Source organism: Limanda limanda, chromosome 16, assembly GCF_963576545.1.
Source record: "Limanda limanda chromosome 16, fLimLim1.1, whole genome shotgun sequence".
In the NCBI taxonomy this organism is placed as follows: Eukaryota; Metazoa; Chordata; class Actinopteri; order Pleuronectiformes; family Pleuronectidae; genus Limanda; species Limanda limanda.
Window position 1 is genome coordinate 3781185 of NC_083651.1, and position 22212 is coordinate 3803396.

At 43.2% G+C, this 22212-nt stretch overlaps 1 protein-coding gene across 1 annotated transcript in view; it reads right to left on the reverse strand.

Moving 5' to 3' along the window:
• The window catches only part of tfpia (tissue factor pathway inhibitor a), a 38164-nt gene extending 18269 nt beyond the window's left edge, over positions 1-19895 (reverse strand). The window contains exon 1 of the mRNA XM_061088237.1: positions 19754-19895. Within this exon, the coding sequence (XP_060944220.1) occupies positions 19754-19838 (85 nt within the window). The 5' untranslated portion in view covers positions 19839-19895. The remainder of the gene's footprint in view (positions 1-19753) is intronic.
• Between the last annotated feature and the right edge of the window lie 2317 nt (positions 19896-22212).

The window sequence follows — 22212 nt, forward strand, 5'->3', positions numbered from 1 at the left end:
ATAATTAACCGCATGCAAATGTCAGGAAATAAAGTCTATTGAGCCACCCACATGCTATTTCTGATATTTTAAAAATAACTGAAAATGAAACACCCGCAGGCACAGGTCTCCAGGTGTTTCTATTCAACCTTATGACGCAAAGAGAACGAGGCACTTCTATCCCCTCCAGAGCATGGAAGCACATCCAGGTTTGTGGCGGTTGGCAGAAGAAGAGTGACTGAAGGCTGTGGAAATCTCCCAGCATGCACCAGACAGTATAAGCTTTCCCTGGGGCAGATCCAGTGGTGGGACCAAGAGGTAATGTCCCCAGTAGGAATCTGATTGGATCCTTAAGTACCTCCGTCCTGTGAGGAGTCTTTATATATTTTAGTTTTTTAAATAAACTAGACACATACTAACAATATCATCAGTAAATTCAAAATGCATCAAATGACCTGCGGCTTTGTTTAATACTTTAAAGCTAACAGTAAGCAAGGAATAACTTAAAGGTGTGATTTAATCAATCAGTTATTGTAAATGGTAAATGGTCTGTATTTTATATAGCGCCTCTCGGATCCGATGACCACTCAAAGCTCTTTACTTTTACAATTGTGCAATGATGTTTAGACACATTTAAGCCGGTCTGTGTAAATTGTTGCCCCTCTTCGGCCCCGGATTTAGAGAAATCATTGATACGGCCCTGGTAAGTTCTCCCTGTGTCTGCATGGGTGTTCTCCAGGTTCAGCTTCCTACCACAGTCCAGAGAAGTTGGGTTAATTGGAGAGGCTGAATATCTGGCGACCTGTCACCCGGGATTGACTCCAGCCGTTGTGTGATCGTCAAAGGTTACCGCTCAACCTTTCCACATATTTCAAACATCACACAGGCACCTGCTGAGGACTCAGACCCAAAGCGTCTCTTTCCCTTTCAGCCATGAAGGCTCCGGTCGTCAGATCTGAACCATCTGAGCTCCACCAACCTCTGGTGCCAATGTTAATGTCAACGTCTGCCTCTGTCCTTTAGGTCGGGTTGTTTCAGCCCGGTTGTAGTGATGCAATAACTTCAATAGCCACTGAGAAGTCAGGGAATATTCATAATGTATGGAATGCAAGTCCACTCACACAAGTTATCTGTAGCAGAGTTTAGTTTTGTGTGGTTAAGCTTCATAAGAGCTTAATCATCATTGTATTCTTCATCATCCAAGTGACTGCACCTCATGGAAAACCAACATTAAATTCTCTTTCCTATAAGGTGCAAAGTTTCACACAGCCTCTCAAAGGAGACTTGCTGCCCTTTCCCCGGCACAGCAGTCCACTAACAGTCCCTCTGCCAGACCAGGTAATAAGGGCAACAGCTCACCACTGTAACACTCCTGCTCCACCCGTCCAATTCCATCTTATAACCGGGAGCCGAGGGAACACAAATCAAACACTACCAATCTCCTCCCTTCCACATGACCTATGGATTTGCTGCTGCATGTCAGAGGTGGAGTGAGCGTGGCTACAGGCGGATCCCTGCAGTCTGGTGGTGGTTATTTTTTTCCGTTCTTCTTGCTGTGGCTGATAAGCAGCAGCAGACTGGGTCAACAGGGGAGAAATTACACATCGGCACAAGAGAAGTGGGTCTGTGTCTGTCAGGCAGCCGCATGGTGGTTGGACGTCAGGAGAGTTACTGCTCTGCAGTTGCACGCCTCCCCGACCACTGCAGGTTCAGTCCCTGTAATTGCTCTTGACATGTTGCATTCATGATAATATGAGGCCACTGTGACTTTTACCTTTCAGCACTGAAATCTAATCAATTGTTCTTTGGGTCAACTTGTATAAATTTGAGGCAGACTTCAGAATCTGTTCATTTTTGAGTCAAAACTTGAAAAGTTGAATTTCCCTCGAGGCGTCCTTGAGATTTTCCATTCACCAAAAATGTTTCCTGAGGTCACGGTGACTTGAACTTTTCTAAACTTCTAAAATCCAAGTCAGTCCAGCTGTCAATCCAACTGAATGGTTAGACCAAATTTTAAGAAATCCCCTGGAGGCGCTCTTGAGTGTGTAGGGTTTATTATAAGGGGACTGACGGTCAGAAGGACTGACAACCTTAAAACACAGTGACTCTGGCCACTGGCTGTTGCCATGCAGAGGCAGAACAACAACTTTTCTCAGGTGGTATCACAGAAAAACCTGCCTCCTGTCTGCATTGAGCTCTATAAATAACTCGGCCTATCTCTGGACCGTATGGAAGCAATAGATCTTCTGCTCTTGGTTATTTATTCAGCCAACAGCAGCAGTTTTCTCATGATGCAAGTCATTTCACCAGCGGTCCCCATGTGGAGGCCTCAGTTCCACCGTCACCCTGACCACCACACACATGCTCACTGCTGATCCCCCCCCCCCCCCCCCCCGAACAAACTTTACAGAGAAATATTCTCTCTCGTCTCCTTCGCTGGATTCCTCGAGCTACCATGGCTGCAGCAGAATCCCTCCTTTAGGAGAAAGAGGACAAAGCCAGTGCAGCCTGTTTCTTTGTGAAGTACAATCTCCTCCAAACACGAATATTCAATAAGTTAGAACTCGGCTGCCCGAGAAAAAAAAGGTTCTTCCCATTGATTTCCACTCGTCTTGTCTGACACAGAGCGGAGAACAACGAGCAGGATGTTCCTCAATCACTCACGTCCAATATCCAGATGGAGCCTCTGTGAAGCAGCTTGAGAGACAATAGAGGACGGAAAAGGAAATGTTTCATCTCGGCAAGGAAAACCAGAAATGGTGCCGAAGAAACAAGTGTGCACATGTGAAGCCACACAGTTCATGCCCAGTTTTAAAAAAATACAAAACTAGGACAGATGTTTGAAATACAGTTGGGACGAATCCAATTTAGTACACATTCGAATAAAGCGAAGAAAAGAAAAAAGGAGAAGAGAGGGAAACGTCAGTTTTAAACGTGCAATGTATAACTACGGCCTCTAGGGGTCGCTCAAAACAATAACAAAAGACCTAGTTTGATGATGTTGTAAAGCAGCAAGGGATCATGGGAGTTGTTGTCTTTCTCACCATCGTCAATCAACATTTTAATAAAGAATTGTTACATATCAGATCTTCAACCATCAGGATTTCGACCACAAGGTTGTTTCCACACAGCGATACAGCACGAGTCATTTTGTATCTTCTTGGGAACTGAGGGAGTTTACTTGGAACACACCCAGTATAGAACAAAGCCGACCTGCTTGGGGATGGTTGGGTTTATTGTTTAACGTTACATAATAGATTAACGGGCAGAATTTCCGTTACCGGCACCACCGGTCAGTCGACATGTGAGTCACGACAGTGGAGTCAAGTTTGTGTTTTGTTTTCATCAAACACTTAATTGGCCCTGGGTGTTGGTTTGGTTGTTGAACTGTTTTTCCAGAGACGATCCTTTATTTGGGTCAAGCTCATAACAGACTCAGGCCTTTACTTCTTAACTCTCCTGTTCCTGCACTGCTAAGTCTGTCAGTACAGCCCGAGTCATGTCAGGCTTTCCACTGAGTCCCCCCCCGATGACGCTAAGCTACCATGAATAACACTCAACACTTCCTCCAGAATGTCCATATTAAGTCCCCGTCTTTATTGGCAGCCCCTCGGAGCTTTTCAAGTTAACTAGAGTGTGAAAATATAATTTCTGCTAATGAGAAACCGAGAGCAGCAGAGTGACGAGTGTGAACACGGCTCCGTTGTTGTGCTGACGGAATTGTTTCTGAAGGAAATGTAAAGAAACCTTTTTTATACCCGGGGCCTTTATTAGCCACCAGTCTGCATTTGTGTCTGGAAACGTGTGCATCATGAAGTTTAAAGATGAGAAATGAATTATGGATATCGGGATTTGCACACTGTCTGCGAGCGACTCTCAAATCCAAACAAAGCTCCAGATGTGTGGACGGGAATCCTCCACTTTGTTAAACAGAGAGTGTGAGGAGATAAACACAGACACACACACACACACACACAAGACATTCGCACAATCCTTGGAGGTCGACCAACAAATCAGCCTTGATATATGGATCATGCTAAGTAGGCAAAGCGATTTTTAGAATGCGTCGAATTTCCATTGGCAGCTGTAGTCTGCTGACAGGCTCCACTTGGCCAAGATTTCCACACACACACACACACACACACACACACATGCAGACACACACATTTGGATAAAGATCTGAATTGCTCAATACGCGCACTATGCCAAACGTGTCTGTAATTCCCCATGTGGGCAAGTTGATTTGTATGAGGCCTGGTCTCAGCTTGTTCACTACCAGACGATTATCCTCTCTCCTCATTTCTAGGTCCTCAAGCAAAGAGATTGACTGTGTAGCAGCCACGGAGCGGAGCAGCAAGTCAACAACAACAACAACAACAACAACGTAAAGGTTAGAGTAGAGAACAAATCCCAGATGAGCAAACACCATCATCAGGAGGACAGTAAAGTCAGAAACAGCCGGAGAGAGAGAGAGAGAGAGAGAGACGGAGGAGGACAGAGAGAGAAGCACAGCAGGGCGATGTTTCAGTGTTCAGTGATGTTTCTATAGAAACGCCCTCATAGAAATGTGTGTATGCTCTTTTAATGGCATTTCTATAGAAACCTTTGGAGCATAGATGTTCTGTGAGGCGTGTCCCTCTCAACAGTTTCCCTTGTTGTGTTATTGAGTCAGAAAGTACAAAAGGTTAATGACATATTTAAAGTCTTACTGAGTTAGTACCAAAGCAAACATAACCACATTCAGAGTTTTTGTCCAATGAAAACACTAAGAAACTTTTCAAGTCACAGATTATATATATTTATTAAGGTCTGATGATCTGCTAATATAAAGCAGCTACAGGGATTATAAAAGTCTACTGGAACAAGATGTGTTATGACTGTGTGTAATGTCTAAATATATATCAATGGTCAAGTTAGTCACTGCTGTTGGACGACTCTTTTCCTTGTTGACCCACTTTGCTAAATGGTTAATGAAGCACAGACATTCCAGTTAGTAGGACTGATGTTGGATCGCAGCCCCTGGTCAGTGGTCTCTGGTGAAGGAACCATGGGATGGGGGGGGGGGGGGGGCAGTTCACTGGGAGGACTCATGTGTGTTTTCATAGCCGTGCCCTGAGACCAAGGGACAAAAAGGCTGAGGATGAGTCACAGCCTGTCCCAAGGTCTTACAGCTAAAGTGTCTGTCCTCATCTGTGTGTGTGTGTGTGTGTGTGTGTGTGTGTGTGTGTGTGTGTGTGCGCATTTTAAAAGATGTGTTTTATTTGTCTTTTCATGGATTTCAAAGCTTGTCATAAAAATGTCCAAGGGAAAGACAGAAGCAGTTAATAGATGTGTTTATTGGTTCAATTATTTTTTTATTTGATTAAAGAACTATATTGTCTCTGGCTCAAACAGTATGAGAGAAAAGTACAAGGTTCTTGTGGTCGAGAATGAGTATGTTACTTTAAAAAGAGTGATGCATTGTGGGCTATTTCTGTCCCTAATGTTGCTGGGATGGTTTCAATCTTATCATTATCTGCTTCATTAGCCACAAAGAGGATCTCGTGCATGAGCAGCAGCGATTAAGGGACGGAGCCGTGGTAATGAGGTCTCCATGAGCTGTCAATCATGTTTCACCCATATTGTTATAGCATCTAACAAGTAATTAAAAACAAAATTAGTGCTAAAATAAGACCAGGAACAAACAGTGTGATAGAGAGAGCTACCTGAAATGACAGAATCCATTTTTTTAGATTTATTTGACATGAACGTTGACTTTTTAGTTCGGTCTCATCCACAAACATGGAGGAGGCAGCTTCACTTTTGCACTTATGTATTTCTTTTTTATTTAATTGTTCTTTTAAATGTAATTTTAATTTTAAATGTTACTTAAAATCATCTCTCTTATCTTATTTACATTTGAACATGTTTTATTCTTACCTTTATTGTATGTAAAGCAATTGTGCGACACAAATACATATACAAATGAAGTTTATTGTTATTATTATTACTTTTGGGAGCTCTCATGTTGTTTTTATATATATAATCTCTGAGTCAGTGATGTGACTCATCGTGGCTTGAGGTTCAAACTGAGTCACATTTGTTTCCTTTTAGATTTGACACCAAGAGGCTTCGTCCTATTTGATAAAACAAATAATGAGCCGAGCACATTTGACGACATGAATACAGAGGCACAGGGGATCAGCTCAATATTCCACAGAAAAGGGTTTGTGGAGAATGAAAGAGGATAGAAACAGTGACAGTGACCCCCCCGACAGATCATTTTTACATGCAGCTCATTACAGGAAGAAGACTTTGGCCTCAGCTCATCCGCAGAGTGCACTTCCTCCCAGATCAAAGGTGACTTCAAGCACCTCCCAACAGGCTTTCTCCATCACATCAAAGGACTCCCATTGCAACGTGGACACGCTCGCAGCTCCGGTTGGAATCTGTTTCCATTTCTACAAACAAGCTGAACGCTCTCAATGTGCGGGTTGGGAAACGACCCCGGGGGCGACCCTGCAGCCGGAGAGAGAGAGAGGAGGGAACCTGCTCGTGTCGGGGGGGGCGGCGACAGGCCCGGTCCTGCTCGGCTCGTCACACGGAGCGTGACACAAACTCAGCCAGGATTAGCTGGTGTGATCGCAGGTGGAAAAACACCCTCACATAAAAGATCGTGCAATATCCAGTAGGAAAAAAGGTCGGCACGCGAATGGAGGTTTGCTTTTCTCCTTTGCTCTGAATAGAAACCCTGCAGGGAAACCATCTTAATTATCTAAAAGGCTTGTGGGAGCCATGCATTTTTAATCAGAGCCTGTTGGTGTGGCAGGTGGTGAGGGAGGAGGGATGCAATGGGAAAGTTAATTGTCGTTCCACAAACTCAATGGCTTTCGTGCCCGTCTGTCCACGGCCAAACCGGATTTAACATTAATCTCAGTTTGCCTTTTCCCTGCCACAACTTTATATTTTTTGTCTGGGTTTTTTCAAACATAAAACCCCCGGACGGATAAAACAAGAAAAACAACTTTCTGCCGTCTCGTGGATTCAAACCCTCTTCCCTGTATCTAGCAGCTGCACGCTGGAGTAGCTGCTTTTATCAATTCCACCGACTTTCTTTCCGATGTCAGCTCAGCCGTGGAAATCCCTGCAACCCCCCCCCCCCCCCCCCCACCTCCCCTCTCCCCTCTCCAACGGCATTATCTGTTCCTGGCACCGTCTAATTTGAGCCCCTACCTGTTTCCCACTTGGTCTCGATAACAAAAACAACAGCGAGATCCAGAAATCCCCCCTGCTCCAGGGATTCTGCCAAATCCGAGCTCCGACATTAGCAAAGTCCGGACCGAACAATCCCACTCAATGCCAATTAGAAGCTGTCTCGGCTGGTGCTCGGCCAATCAATTGGGCAAAGTGCATTTCCTGGACTGCAGTGTGTGTGTGTGTGTGTGTGTGTGTGTGTGTGTGTGTGTGTGTGTGTGTGTGCGTGTGCGTGTCTGTGTGTGCGTGTGACAGATATCCTCAAACCACTCGTGACTTTGCAACAGCAAACTGGTTGTGATGCCCCTTTAATGTAACAGGCGATGGCAGCTCCTCCGTCCAGAAGGCGCGTATGGCAAACGATGATGTGGACATATGATGACATGATGCAAGTTTGCCATGAGTTGCACAGGCCTGTGGGGCGGGGGGGGAGTAAAATAGACCCATGGCACCATCTGCCAAACTGTGAATTATTCATAGCGTGCCTTTGCAACAACAAGCGACTGGTTCACGAGGACGGAGGTTGCAAACATAAAACGAATCTAATCAAAAGGCTTTCACCACAAAGAGCACGACCATGTTGTTGTGTGATAAAATGTTAAAACTGAATTGTTATTGTAACCCTCATGAAATTGAGGCTACTAATATAAGGAGTAGAAAACCCCCCCCCACCAAAAGGGGGCGCATTATGCGTTTCATTCAAGGGAACTCCCCACGAAGAAGAAGCCCTTTTTCTCCTGAGATTTCCTAATGATACCTGTAGAGCAGGGGTGTCCAAACTACGGCCCGCGGGCCATCTGCGGCCCGCCATCCATTTTAAATTGGCCCGCCTCAAAAATTAAAAAAAAAAAAATTAATATTTTTTGGAAACTAACAATTTAGTAGCACTTAAATGGCACTTACTTATAGCACACTTATTGTAGTTTTGCTCTATTTTTGAAGAAATGGTACTTTCTTGATTCTTGTTGTTCTGGTTTTGTAGGGTACCCTTGAATACACTTATTATAAGTAGCTTTGGATAAAAGCGTCAGCTAAATGTAATGTAATGGACTATGGCCCACTGTATTGTACTTCTCAGTTAACACCGTTATGCCCCCCCCACCCTGAGCGACGCGATTGTCAACAGTTTGCTCCAGGGCAGGGGGGCGTGGCGGCGTGAGTGGCCCAGACCTTCGTATTTTTTTCTGTATGTGGCCCTCGGGATAAAAAGTTTGGACACCCCTGCTGTAGAGAGAGAAGCTCCCGGATTTCGACGTCCAACTCCGAGCGTGTCAACTGAAGTGATTCCATAGTTATCTGCTACTGAAAACTCCGATTGTTTTTTTTATTTACACTTGAAGAACCTGAACCCGAAGGATGAGATGGCGAGCTTGTCCCAGATCGTGGATGCGGTGTGGCCAACCGTGTGATTCAGATCGAACCTGATTCGTGTATCGAGAAAACATCATACCACAGTCCTGCCCGTCAGGTAGAACTGAGTACAGAGACACAAAGACCCGGACCAGCACGGAACCGTTGAATCTTCACGCACACACACTATTCAAGGACTGTACAGACGATATCCGGGGAACTGTACATAAACACACTGAAAGGACTGAATTATTTACAAGATTTATATAATATTTACTGTTGTTTCTATTTTATACTGTTTTATACTATTATATATTGTGATCGTTACATGACTGTTTGTGCAACAATAAATTTGTCATTTGTTCAACTTGTTCTGTGAAATAAGCCTGCCTCTCCTTCGAACCTGGGAAGATATTTAGTACTTTTTCTAACACTAGCCCCAGACTACAAGTGCTACATTATATTGGGATATTTAATCCAAAACTGGTCCCTGCTCATGAAAACATGTTACTCGGTCCAACGAAATCGTATTACCGGGCATGCACAGGCCTGCGTCTTCTAGGTAGGAGTTTTGATTAAGTCAAAAACAAAATCTCTCTCTCTGATATCCTACTGGTAATCGCAGCATTAAAAAAGAAGGGAACACGTGATCTGGCATCTGGCCGATCGCACCATCCTCCGCGAAACCGAGGCCTCAGCCGAGCGTGGAGCGTTGCAGGTGGTTCCCCCCCCACGAGTCCTGGGAGCATTGGGCCATCAGGACACAGCAGATTGCTCAAGACCCCTCGAGTCTCTTCAACAGATCAGGGATCAGATGCAGACATGGAAGCACGGAGGGCTGCTTGGCCGAGACCTGCGTGTAAACCAGGTTCAGACGTATTCACTCGCTGTGTTGCAACCAGCTCGTCTCACATCCGCTGTGGAGTCAGTGTCAATTGAATCGCTGCTTATTTAAGGTGGAATCTTTGCCAGCGTGTTGGTGGAGAGTCTGATTCCGACATTATTTATCGTCGCTTGGGGGAAAATGTGAAATGGGCCAAACTGTGGGCGAGCTCTCATCGGAATAAGCCGTCATTAAAAAAGTAGCAGCACAACAAATAAGGGGTCTATATGAATCAAAGACTTGTAAACAGACACTAATAAGCATCAACAAGGAACCTCTGATAAACACTTTAAATCCCCTCAGGCCGACAGCACAGTATGTTTCAATGGAACAGTGTATATATGAATGTTTACAGCTTAAAGGCCTGTTAATGTTCTACTAGGAGGTAAAAACTAAAGTACAGGCTGCCTGTAAAGCACTTGCAGGATGGCTGGATAATCTCTGACCGGACAAACTGCGATAGAATGCCGGCATAAGTTTAATAAAAGTGCGTTAAAAATCTAACCCTAACCCTTCTGTCTCTCATTGTTATCGGCTTTAGAGGGTTTGAGGCACAACAGAGATAATGTGAAAAGGCAATTTTGTCTGTGGGGTTGCCCCCTGTCTTCTTCAGTGTTTTATTTCATCCTCAAAATTCATTCAATACGTGAATTCTAAACCGTCCACGCTGCAGACTTTGCAATACTGTTATCTCGCTGCAATATCGCCTGCATGTGAATCCAATATGAGGCTGTTGCTCATCTCCAGCATCGCACCGCTGCTACGCTGTGTGTGTGTGTGTGTGTGAGGCGTGTTTTAATGAGAGCGCCGTTCGCCTCGAGGCAACATCGTCTTCTGTCAGAATATCAGGAGAGAAGCAACACTTTAGTGAGTCAATAACACCCAGAGGATGGAATCACACCGCCGGAGTCTGAGCAGCCGCCACCGAGAGCATCAACCTCACGGAAACAAAAAAATATTGTTCTGCTCGTTTTGTCTCGTCTGAGTAGCCGAGCTTAAACTCTACTTTCCCTAATGCATTACCTATACCCCCCCCCCAGTGAGGGATGGAAGTATGGGGAGAGGTGCAGGTGGAGGAGTAGGAGGAGTAGGAGGAGGAAGAGGAGGAGGAGGAGGAGGAGGAGGAGGAGGAGGAGGAGGAGGAGGAGGAGGAGGAGGAGGAGGAGGAGGAGGAGGAGGAGGAGGAGGAGGAGGAGATGTTGTTTCAAATGTCTCATGGAATTTGAGGATGGAACTTTATTTTGAAAAGACTATCACAACAAACAAGAGAATACAGGGAAGAAAAGTGAAGAGCTCCACTCGTCTAACCCCTCCTTTATTGTTTGAATTATGCGTGTATATGTTTATTAAGTTTATTAGGTTTATAATATATACTTTATTTATTATGTTTTTTGTTAAGTGTGTTTTGCCGGCTTTGAATTTAAAGTACCTGGTCTCTGGCTTATTATTTATGCTTTCACCCCACTCCTTAAAACCCAGAACCTAGAACTAGTCCAGTATTTGGCCCATTAGAGGTAAATGCTACATTAAATTGCTACAAAATATTAAATATATATCAAATATTATTTGTCCTATAGGGGAGGAGGAAGCCTTATAAGTGGGGAGGAAGTATTTAAACATGAATAGGCAAATATACACTCAAGTAAAAGTAAGTAAGTTCTTGCATTTAAATTGAAGGTACTTGCCGAGCGTAACCTATTCCCTATATCGAATATTCTGTTCAAAACAAGAATAGGTCATACTCTGTGTGAGTCGGGGTCTAATTATAACCACCAGCTCTAATTGGATCAGTACACTTCCTCTCGTTATTGATTACTTTCAAAAGTATAAAATATATTGTAAATATGTAGTGGAGTCAACAAAGTTTGGGGTATCTTAAAAACGCTATAAATATCCCAAATTACAATAAATGATAAAAGAAATAGATTCAGACTTATTCGAGTGTCTTGTCGTTCTAAATCTATCCGTGCAGCTCGGCTCTGCCTGTTAACGAGACTCATCAGGACCTGTCCAGGTTTTCACGGCTCACGATTTGCTTTCATGTGATGTTTTTGTGCCACTGTGCAATTATTATTATTATTTTTATTACCAGCGAGTCTCAACAACCTGCTGCTGGAGAGGCAGCTCCTGAGGGCGAGTTCGGCTCAGCAGCCTCTCTCTCGTCTCATTAACGCCCCAACATAACAGTCTTTTCACCCAGTGACAGAGAGAACAGTCCCATCAGCCACCGAGTAAAGAGAGAGAGAGAGAGCCGGCAGTGTAACTCGATCATTGGAAGCAAACCATGAATGGACCTTCAAGGACTCCACGGACCTCAGCCATCCCTGTTTGTGTCTCGGGCTCCTGTTGTATGATGTGGATCTGATTACAGAGCTGAATCAATGGGTCGGACAGACAGTGAGAGCACAAGGCTCATTCCCCCCCCCGCTCTGTGCAAATGTCATCCTCCAGCGATTGCATTGCAGATGCTCTCCAGATTGGACGAGAGAATCGATGCAGCGCCGCTTTTTTCTGCCGAGCAGGTTCAGACCATACAAATGGGGAATAAGGGGAGAATGCTTCTTTTATTGGCGGCTGGTGAGTGTCACTGATAGTGAGAGTTAAGCTCGGGAGCAGGCGAGCGGTTAATCCTGCTGCTGCTGCTGCTGCTGGATCCCACCTGAGCAGCAAACGATGACAAACACAAGTTCAGCTGAGTTTACACTGGGGTTGTGTTGCATCTCCAAGACGCCCAAGTCGGCACCATCTCAATTTCTGTCGTCTCTGACATATACGTAATCACTGTGATCGTGTCACAGATCTACAGAAACATCAAGTATCTCAAGCAACTTCACATATCAAGGTCGCCATCTCGTAAATTATAGAGAAACATCCCACAGAAAAATGGAAGAGGTGGAAAAGAGAGGAGAGAAGAGAGAGCGATCCCAGGGACAGGTGTGTAACCCTCATATTATGATATTATAATGAAAATGATAGTAGAGGGATATTTATCAATGGGATAACATCGCTCTTACTTTAGGACCGGAGCTGATTTATTTATTTACTGTTTAGACAAATCAAAGCTAATGATGGAGACAACGCACACAATGTCAAAGACGTGAGTAGAATAACACAAGGAAGAGGACAAACCCTTGATTAAACCCAACAGTCACCTCCAATTCAACAAGCTGCCTCGATATCAGTTCCCTGAATATGACAGAATATGAAATTTTGTTTCAATGCATCCTGTGCACGACGTGAAATTAAAGACGTTAAGTTATTTTATTTCCCCTGCAAGCCGCGCCTTTTAAAATCAAGGGTTGAGCAAATTTGCTATTCATCCTTTTCGATATGAAAATAAATTGCTGGAGTATTACCAACCTGTTCAGTTTCAGGTGAAAGGAGAACAAAGACACGTCGCTTTAAATAGATCAAAGGTGCCACAAGTACTGAGGAGCAATCAGGCCGTTGTGTCGACAATATGACTTTCATGCAAATCATGAAAAAAGAAGAAGACACAACTACACAGTGGGGATCCAAGAAACGCTGAGTTCAGATACAAATACTCTGCTGTTTGGAATAAGGAAATATTCCTCTTGCTTACAAACCCAGACCTGCCAATATCCTGCTGTTACTGTTGTTCTTCTTTATCTTATTGTATCGCCATATTCCAATATTAAAACATGTCTTTTGTACGCGTCCATTGCCACAGTCACAACACATGTAATGTGTGAGTCAGAGCTTTACACAAGCCTGAAGGATCCAGCTGCACACTATGTTGTATTTTAAAATGCTCGTTGGCATAGTTTGTGTTATTTGGATCTTTGTTGACTCATGGTCAGCTGCAACCACCTCGATGAAGGAGAGACATCTGAAATCATCTAGTAAATAAATCATGGTGCACTGAAGAGGAGATATTCATTGTGTGATCCTGACACTGCATTGAACCTGGCTGTGTTCTCAGACTTAGAGGTTGAGGTAAAGAAAGTAAAGACGGACAGAACTGAACACATCATCCACACACTGTGAATTTTTTAACCGCACTACACTGGGCCACATGTAGCTGCTGGTGGAAGCAGCTTTCGGAGAAAAGCTCGGTTGTGATTTCACTTTCTACGATCATCAACATCAAGCGGTTAAAAACAAAAGACAACCAACGTCCACTCCCACCGAGTCTGAACTGGCACCGAGCGGAGACGAGTCCTCACTTGTCCTGTGTCTTTCACTGCTGCTTCGGCAAGTTCAGACTCAGTTCACGTCTCGGCTTTATCCCTTTAAACCTTTCTTACACGCTAATGACACCAGTTGCTCTGGTTTTGGAGCAAAGCTGAAAAGGATCCTGCACACGCTATCACGTGAGCTTGTGTTTTTTTCCGGGCTAAACTGTATCAACAAATACTGGGCTGAACAAATACTCTTTGCAAAAGTAAGTTTAAAACAGAATCCATTGATACGAGTTAATTCACAAACCCTATGTGGTAGATTAAGGGAGTATTCAGGCCACTGTGTTGCTCTTTCAATCCACATGCAACCGCTGCATGCAACTTAAACATGATGACAAAGTGCGGACATGATTTTAGATATTTTCATGCTCAAATATGTTATTTACAAAAGTATTCAAACTCTTTGTCCTTTGCACTGTGGTCAGGTATCCAAACTTAGATGGAAAATACTGGAAAACTGAACTGGATTGAGATCATTTCCTGTGAGGAGTTTGCATTCTCTCCTATGTGTGAGTAGTTTTCTACAGGTTCTCTGGCTTCCTCACACAGGATGCACCCCCGCCTCCTTGATTCACTAGAGTCCGCCGCCCGCCACCCTCAAAGGAGTAAACGGTAAACAGGATGGATGGAATACAGCATTAGCATTGACTTTGACTTTGTAAAGGTGAGGAACAATATCCTCTGTTCTGATGAAACAATATGTGAACTCCCCCAGGGCGAGAGTCTAACAGTTCTTCAGCAGCTCAGGCAAAGTCAAGCCTTCATCTCTGAGGACCTGAACATGTCCGTTTAGAGATCATTCCCATTCTCTCTGATGGAGCTTGAGAGAACCTGTCAGGAAGAAACGGATAAACTGTCCAAATCCAAGTGTGCAGAGTCTGTAGGAACTGACCCAAGAAGACAACAAAGCTCTCACTACTTCTGGGAATAAGAGATTTCAGTTTTTGATTTTCAACTTCTCACTTTACCATACACTGTTATTCAGTGTAGATGCGTGAGAAGGAATCAATGGAAACTTCACAATAAAGGGAGCTGAGGTCACTGCATATTTCCATTCCCATGCTTTCATTTAAGCATCTGTGCATTCCTCAGTTCTGTGGTGACTTACAACAACTCTTTATCTCCTAAAGTTCAGTGTCCTATAGGACACATCACTTCCTGAAACTCGCCCTCCTAAATAAAACCCTATCGTGACTGTGACTCAGACAGGAAGTAGTTTATAGCCTTATCCATTTGCAGATGTCGGGTTGAACTTTCCTGCAGAAATGTTCCCAGCTCGGAAACGATACCAGTATCTTCTGAAAATAACCAAAGAGAGTGACTCACGACTACAGCACAACGTCCCTAATTAGCATCCCTGTGTGTGTCAATCACCCTCTGTGCAGAGTGTGAACCAACTTTCCAATTAGGAGTCAACGTTTAAGAGATTAAAGCTACAGAGAGAAAGTAATAATGTGTCCCCGGCTGCAGACTGTGCTGCTCAAACACAGATCTCTCAGTGTTGACAGAGCTCGACCACAGTCGGGGTTTTCTTTTTTGTTTTCTCAGTCCAATTTGTGCGACTGGAAAAATAAACCAAAAGGAAAAGTGTCAACAAGAGAAATACAATAACTGTAATAAACTGAAGTTATACTGTAGGTGCTAAACACAGGTAGAGTCACCAGGGACGAGCCAGTACTTTAGATCTGATCTTATAAAATGTTTATGTTAACAGAGGCAAACCTATAGCTGGAATCAGAGAGGATTTTTACAACTCAAGTTTATCAACTGATTGTTCATGATTACCTTTAGTTAATGATTTAGCAATTAATTGTTTTATCCCTAACGATAAGAGATGTATAATCACGTTACATTTAAATCCTATTATTTGATCTGATACTGAATATAGATGCAGTAAGTTGATGATTCACAGGAGGCCAACATGTCAGGTGGGGAAATTCCAGGAAATCTATAGAGACAATATATAAATATCAAAAAGCTTCTCAGAAACAAAAGAAAGTATCACACGTGTGTTGTGTTACTATTTATTTCTTACGTTATATTACTCAGAGAACTAATTCAGCTGACATCTGTGTCTCTATACTTAGTTTCACTCCCACACATTCGCCTTGTGGAGAAAAGCTTTCTCACTTGTTTTACACGGAACACTGTGATTCTGCAGCAGAGGAGTTGGCAGAACTTCTGAGAAACGTTGGAAACGATCATAAATCACATTGTTGTCCCGAAACAACTAGATTACGAAATGCAAGTGTCTTAATGAGTTCATAACTCCCATTTAGCTGTAGGGTATAATCATAAATTCCTGTATGCAGTATCGCTACACATTATTTACTGCATTATTTAAGCAGGAAGATGCACCATATACTCGCTCTGCATAACTGAGACAGAATTGAAAACGGCAGGGACGGAAACCAGTGAGGTAGCTGGAGGCTTTTACCTTGAGTGGAATCCAAGCCTTTGTCTACACAGATGCTGTGTTGGGAACGAGCTGGAAGCGTCTGAACTAGGCCACTTGCACAAATGGGATTCAATCAAGCCACGTTTTCCACCTCAGAACTATGGAACCTTCTGAGAGTCTTGGTGCTGCACAAAGCAGCAGAGAACAGGAAGCTGAAACCGGCTTTGTGGAAGCAAAGGTGGCTTATTTCTTTGCCGTTTAAATGACTCAGAGTTCATTTCCACTGTTATCTAGTGTTATTAAATCACTGAGGCCTACTTTAAGCAATAACACTTACTAAAAAACCGCAGCCTGTTCCTCTAGTTGGCTTCAGCACATCATCGTCACAGGGAAAAGTTCAATTCTACGAAGAAGCTGCTGACTCACATATCTCAGAATCAAGAGCCCGTTCAGGTTTTTACAGCCTCCTGTGAGGACAATATTAAATGATTGAACACATGAATCACACTAACTTCTCAGAAGGGGATTCGGTTGGAACTGCTTCTTTTTGGCGTCTAACGTTACACGTAGAAAATAATGAAGTCACTCCCAACTGGCTCCACAGGTTCGGGTCAGTCAGTCCGGAGCAGAACTGAACTATTTTTGAAGTAGTCAGGTTTCTTTTTGTCTCAAAAAAAAGGATTCAAACTTAAGTTGTGAGTCTCCTCAGAATGAAAAATCTTCAGGACGTACACACAGTTGTTTAGTGTGTGTTGTAGGCCAAACACACATAAGCAGGTTCCATATAAAACAACTTCCTTGTGTTTACTTGTTATGTCCTGACACCTCTCGGCAAACCCTTGCCCAATTATATTCAGATTTCACAGCAGGCTTTTGTTCTTGCAGAGAAGGAAAATGCAGTGTTTGCACACAATATACATTTCACTTCTTCTACGACTCTGCAGTGGAAACCAGGCTGCTTCACCGAATATCTCTCCAAATGTGGTTGAGCTTCTGAATACGTTTCCATGTACAGCGATATTACAACTATTGACCTCATTCTAAAGTAGAATGACTACAGTCGCCTTATGAAACCACATTTAAATTCACTAGATCCAGATCAAATCTGCAAATTGCACACGCTCATAAATATCAGTGCACTGAAAATGTCTCTTTTACATCCAGATCTGTGAATTATTCATTGGAAGAACAATGGAAACAGTAAAACGCCTTGCAATGCTAAAGAAAGTGGAAAATACAAACTTCCCAATTGATGAGAAAACTCCAATAAGTTGTTATGATGTGATTAAGAAGTTAAAACGTCAACATAACATGTGTTGCTTTTGTTTAATTGGTGAGTTTCCCCACAGGCCACATCAAATCTCTCAGTATTAATAGTTTAACACTTTAAAATAGAGAACTGTGCACTTTCTAATCTGAGTTCTTTCTCTGTTTCAATGTGGTGCCACACAAGGTTATAAAGATAATCTTAGAATCCCTTTAAGGTCGGCAACACAGCAAAAGTCAAGATCCAGCCACTGTGCAGCAATTTCAAATCTACGAGTCAAGCCTCCTCATCTCTTCACGCCTGGAGTCGAGTGTGAGAGTGAAGTGGTAACACATCCTCGCTGTGACTCGACTCTGACTCACGTCTGCAGTTTTCTGTTAAAGTCTCGATGGAGCCGTCGACCACAAGGACTGAAGCAGCCGTTCACCAGGCAACAGATAATTCCATGTGTTGTCACGGCAAACAAAAAACCTCAGAATACATAATAAGTATTAATTAAAAGTGGAGAAAAGCAAACAAGACTTGACAAATATCAGGCACCCGAGGCAGCAGCTGAACTCAAACAGAATGTGAGAGCGAGCGCGTGTGCAAACACAGAACCAGACTTTTCATCAGGCGTCGCTAGAATCACCAGAAGACGTTGACCTACAGCGAATAATTACTATCTGAACTTTTCAGCTGCAGTCATCGAAAGGCACAATGGGTTTTAAGTGACAGTGTTGGTCAGTGCTGTTCTGCAGCCGTTAATTAAGATGGCACCGGGCTCCACAGGCCCCTCCCCCTCGCTGTGGCCGGAGGAACACTTCAAACGGCGAGTGAGCTTCTAATTAAATGTCTCCGCAAATTAATGAGACTCAGTGTTTACGCCTGCGTGAGATGATTAGCGAAGCTATGGGCAGCGAGCAGCAGTGATACTGATGTCACGTCTCTGAGAAGCTCAGCAAGAGACTCGGTGTTTTACCTCTCAAAACAAATCTGACCAACTTTTTTATGTAGTGTTTTGATTTAATCGATAATACCCATGAATTATGTTTTTTTGGGATCTTTGGACAGAATATCACAAAGCTGCCATCTGTAGCTATTGTGCATTGAACCTGTTGAGCTGGGCCTTAAGATTAAAATCTTCATATCAGTTGTTTATTCTTTTGAGTTTAAAGACAGTTGAAAGTGAAGGTTTGTGGTTTTAAACTGATGAACAGGGATTGACAAACTCTTGATAAACAGGAACACTCTTTACAAATCTGAAGTTGGTTAATGAGGATATGTCTTAAATCTCCTCAAGCAGAAGCATGAAAGTCCATCTGACTTATGTTAGTTCTTAAAGAAGCTTTTGGGGAATTATTTGCAAAATGGTTTTATATTTGGTCTACATATGTTTTTTCAGGCTTATCACACATTCTGCTCATAGACTGGAAACGTCCCTTCCATCCTGGGAAATGATGCACAGAAACCGTCTGTATGTCACTGAGAGATAAGACAGGAAAGACACTACAGACACCCCCCCCCCCTGCCTTTAGCCAGCATCTCACCCCACACTCTCCAAATGAACTTTCTATACTTTCCTCTTAATTAACTTCCATTAAAAAGGGAGTCAGACCAGCTCAGTTCTCGCTCTCAGGGATGGAGGAACGGGAAGAGAGAAGCTGTTTTGAAAAGTTTCTCCTCCACTTTGGTCCAGAGCTGCCTCGGGTTCACTCAGCTCCTCGCAGCTCGTTGATGTGTGTGTGTGTGTGTGTGTGTGTGTGTGTGTGTGTGTGTGACACCAGATCCCTGCAGCCTCATTACCGCCTGCAGGCTGCGCCACCTCGGGCCAGGAGGAGGAGGAGGAGGACGAGGGACCAGGCGGTTCAGGTTCAGGTGTGGGTCTCGATCTGGACTTTGGCCCCCGAATGACGCCACCATCCCTCCCCACAATAATGAGGAGTTAAAAGGGCCTCGCAACAACATAACACAACACAACAAACCAAGCCCTGCAGTGACGGTGCTCAGACACACACACAGAGCAGGGTTACACTAACAGTGGAGTATACAGTATAATATAATTATCCCCTAATGAGCCAGACTTCAAGATACATAAACCAAGTTGTTATAGATATAATATATAACGTATACAGTTTTTGGTCAGTGTAGCCAGTCTTCCCGACGCGTAATAGTTCCGTTTGTTTTAGTGTATTAACACACACATACAAACGAAAACTATTCTTTATTATAGCAACAATAACACAAACAAAAAGTTGACAGACTGACAACAGCGTTCAAACAAGAATAAACCTGTTAAAGTTCGAACGTGCCCAAAGTTTGGGACTCTTTACGCATTTTACGCACGAGTTTCATGGAGCAAAAACTTTCCCCCACTGCCTCGTAAGTGAGAGAAAGTGTGAACACGTTTAAAATAGTAAATCCGCAAACACGTCTCCCTCCTTCCAATCCAGTCTTCTTACCTTGTCCTTGTCCTTGTCCGTGTCTCCTGCAGGAGCCGAGGCAGGCGAGCGCGCACAGAATCCACCACTGTCCCGATTGAGCCATGCTGCTGCTGAGGAGGAGGACTGGTCCGCGATGAATGTAAAGTTCAGTGGGAAACTTCATCAAGTTGAAGGGCTGACGTTGTGTTACTGCGCCTGCGTGCGTGTGTGTGTGAGTAAGAGAGCGAGCGTGTGTTTGTGGGTGCGTACTTCCGTCTGATAACAGCAGCAGCAGCAGCAGCAGTGCGTGTGCGGGCTCGATGGATTTGAAATTCTCAACAGTTTCCTTCACACTCCAACGCAAAGTTTTTTTCAAGAATTTCCCTGGAGTCAAAACGTTAACTAGGGAATTAAATGAAAAACCAATGAGATATTTGTGGTTTTTAATGCCTTTCACAGTTTATTATTCCTGCCTTAGAATTAGATAATATAGAGACAAGGTACAAAAGCATCTCAGCCACACAGGCTCCATTTCTCTGCCAGGCCCCAGGTTGCTTCTTCTCAGCCTCTCAGCCTCTCAGCAACACTTCAGTCGGCAGCGATTCATCTCACAGTGATGAGAAATTTTCATCTGAAGCCCATTACCCAAACTCTGCTGTCTGCTCCGTTCAGAGGAGTCGTGGCTGAGTAATGGGCTCAGGTCTGAAAGCTCCTCCAGCTCCTCCAGCTCCTCCAGGCCTCTGCTTGTGACACATGGTTTAATTTAACTACGAGCTGGCACAGTTATAGTCTGCCGGGGACCTTTATACTCCATATCGTCATCCATTACACGGTTAACTACGGTATTTAACAGGGACACAGGTGTTTAAACATTTAGTGTTTTGATTTAATCGATAATATCCCTTTAATGATCAGAATATCACAAAGCTGGCATCTGCAGCTATTGTGCGTTGAACCTGTTGAGCTGCGCCACAAGATTAAAATCTTATCATCAGTTGTTTATTCTTTTGAGTTTAAAAACAGTTGAAAGTGAAGGTTTGTGGTTTTAAACTCGTCCTGATGAACAGAGATTGACAAACAATTGATAAAAAGGAAAAGTCTTTACAAATCTGAGGGTTTATTAATTATAATATGTGTTATCTCCTTAAGTATGAAGCATGAAGGTCCATCTAACTGATGTTAGTTCTTGAAGAAGCTTTTTGGGAATTTTTTGGTTTATATTTGGTCTGCATATGTATTTTTTTAGGCTTATCACACATTCTGCTCATAGACTGGAAACGTCCCCTCCATCCTGGGAAATGATGCACGGAAACCCTCTGTATGTCACTGAGAGATGCCGGGGACCTTTATACTCCATATCGTCTTCCATTACACAGTTAACTACGGCATTTAACAGGGACACAGCTGTTAATTAAACATGGGTGATGCATTTCTTCCAAGAGTGAAAATCACAGAATAAAAGAGAAACTGATTTTTACTGTGAAGCTGTTCTCCTCAATCACACAGAGAATAAAAGATGGCTGTCATGAGTTGAGTAAAATGTGTGATTTCAACATCACATTTTGAAATTCACTCATGTGTCAGTATTTAGGCACGAGGGGAAATGCACGTGTTAACAGACGACCTGACAAAGACAAGAGGAAACACAGATAAAAAGGGAGGCAGAGATAACTGAACGTAGGTGAAACACACACGGACAGGTTCAGACAATCCCAAGGGCGGGAAAGATGACAAAGATGGAAGTAACGCAAGAGAGACACACACGGAAAGAAGTTGCAAAGTGAAACAGAGACATCAAGAAGAGATTTTCTTTCTTTTGGACGGAGCCGGGCTGTTTCTTCCTGTGTCCCTACTGTATATCTTCATATTTAGCATATAGGCGTAATGTGATATCAATCTTCTCACATTGTGGAAAGAAAGAAAAGCTTTTCCAAAAAACAGAAAACTACCAGACCTACACTAATTATTTGGATATTTGAGGAAGCCCCCCCCCCCCCTCTTGTTTCTCAATGCACAAATATCTCAGCATCTGGCTCTTTCATTTTTAACATCTGACTTTTAATGAATTCCCTTCGGGTGAGGTAGAAAAATCACATGATCGCTATTCATAACTCCACAACATTTTGCTGTTGTTTATAAAAAATCTCAAAATAAGTTCAGATCATTTCCTGTTTGAACACTTTCGATCTGTTCACTTCAAACTTAAAGATCTTTTGAGACTTTCATAGTATGCAGAAGGTTTATAGCTTTAAAGTTATCTTTGTTTACCAAACACTTTATTATTGTTCACTTTAGCTATAGGTAAAGTTAGGGCTGGTGAGTTAATCTTTATGTTCTCTTATAGCCATCAATATAAACTATTATTCAAAAAGCTGTCGACATATCGTTTAATTTGGTCTGAAGTTGAGTTATGGAAAAGTCAGCTGTTACCAGAGAGCTGATGGGAGGAGTTGGGATGTACTGGTTGTTTTCTTTGTCTGCTCTTGCTCACTCTTCCA